At 37.4% G+C, this 1,527-nt stretch overlaps 1 protein-coding gene across 1 annotated transcript; it reads left to right on the plus strand.

Moving 5' to 3' along the window:
* The first annotated feature begins 807 nt into the window (after positions 1-807).
* LOC111383295 (probable receptor-like protein kinase At1g80640) lies at positions 808-1,431 on the plus strand. Its single transcript, XM_023007376.1, has 2 exons — positions 808-1,076; positions 1,167-1,431. Exons 1-2 carry the CDS (start codon positions 951-953, stop codon positions 1,347-1,349), a joined length of 309 nt encoding a protein of 102 aa, XP_022863144.1. The 5' UTR covers positions 808-950; the 3' UTR covers positions 1,350-1,431.
* Positions 1,432-1,527: the final 96 nt, after the last annotated feature.

The following is a 1,527-nucleotide window of genomic DNA, read 5'->3' on the forward strand; positions in this document are numbered from 1 at the left end:
AAAAAAAAAATCATTTTTTCTAATGCCATTAAGGAAATTGAAAGGCAACTAGGAAGAGAAAGATGGTGGCGTGACTAATAGTACACAACGTGACCCATGTAGGTATAGATGGCTAAAAGATGCTTCTTTCTTCCAACGTGGGATGTTACTTCGCTTGCCTAAGAAGGATCGATAAAGCAGACAACGTGGAGGGAATTCCTCACAAAGAGGAAAGCCACTTGGATCTCCATTAGCACTTGATTTTGATGTCTTTAGGTCCTATCATAAGTGGTCCTTAACTACATATCTATCTAATCATGACATCACCCTCAACCGCTCCCATCTACGGGAGGCGTCAAGTCCTTTCGTTTACTACGGGAGGCGTCAAGAATCAGATTACACCAAGAAAATCAGATCATCGGCCTTACAAATGGCCTCACAATATTAGCACTAACCGACCCTGACCTGGACTCTAATGTAGTATCATTTACAGTCTAAAATTTGACCAAATGGACCAAAATAAACCCGCTGCCGAAAAACACAAAATACCAGTCAGCCAACTGTAAAATAACCACCAAATCACCGGTCCCAACGGGCCTCACTACAAAAATATGGCCGAAAAAATATACAGGATCAGATCTGAAGAATATCCCTTGGTAAAGGCTCAAAAATTGCCAAAATAGAGAGAGAATCTACCATTTGAAGAAAAATGAAAGAAGGAAAGTGAAAAAAATCTGGTCCCTCTCTCTCCAGCCGTCTACTTCTAGAATGAGAGAAAAATGGTTGCCAATCTCAACCCTCCCTTTTGATCAATGGCCTATAATTTTTCAAACAAGCACAAATCCTTGTGAAGAGTAAGTTGCCAATAGAAAGCTGCCATGTGGCCAACAAATAGAGAAAACGTTGAATCAAAAAAGGTTCAATAGATGATATCGAGTACCGATTGTTAGTAGCCGCTACAAATAATTTCCATGAAGACAACATTCTTGGTGAAGGTGGATCAAGCCACTTTTTATAAAGACCAATTTGACAACGACTTTCATGCAGCCGTTAAAAAACTATCGGCTGGTGGACAGGTAGCCGAAAGAGAATTCAAGGTAAATTTACGCATGTTTGGTTCTATCTTTCGGAATTTGGTTATTCTTTTGCAGGTTTTCAATATGGCTATATTTCAATTAATTTTGCAGAATGAGATCAAGTGGTTGAATAAGATTCAACATCAGAACATTGTTTTGCTTTCGGGATACTGTATTCATGGCGAGGGGCACTATCTCGCCTATGAATTGATGCACAATGGGCCAATGGCTCTCTGGAATTCCAGTTACATGGTAAAAAGTGTGCTCCAGATTCATTTGATCTTTTTTGGCTAAGCTTAAAAAGTTTACTTATACGTAATAAGTAAGTTTTAGAAAGTTAATTTTTTATTGATAGAAAATGAGAATAAGTTAGTTATTTGAATCGACAGAAAGGTTAGAGGTAATTTAAAATAATTTATTTTTTATTTTTAATTAAAAGTAAGGAATAAGTTTCTCAATCAAAACTGTTTGG

This window comes from Olea europaea, unplaced genomic scaffold (assembly GCF_002742605.1).
Source record: "Olea europaea var. sylvestris unplaced genomic scaffold, O_europaea_v1 scaffold26542, whole genome shotgun sequence".
In the NCBI taxonomy this organism is placed as follows: Eukaryota; Viridiplantae; Streptophyta; class Magnoliopsida; order Lamiales; family Oleaceae; genus Olea; species Olea europaea.

Excerpts from the sequence above, each read along its gene's own strand:
- LOC111383295 (XM_023007376.1), top strand. The coding sequence starts at position 951 with ATGAAGACAACATTCTTGGTGAAGGTGGATCAAGCCACTTTTTATAAA. Across the intron at positions 1,077-1,166 it reads TAGCCGAAAGAGAATTCAAG|AATGAGATCAAGTGGTTGAA; the intron begins GTAAATTTACGC and ends TTAATTTTGCAG.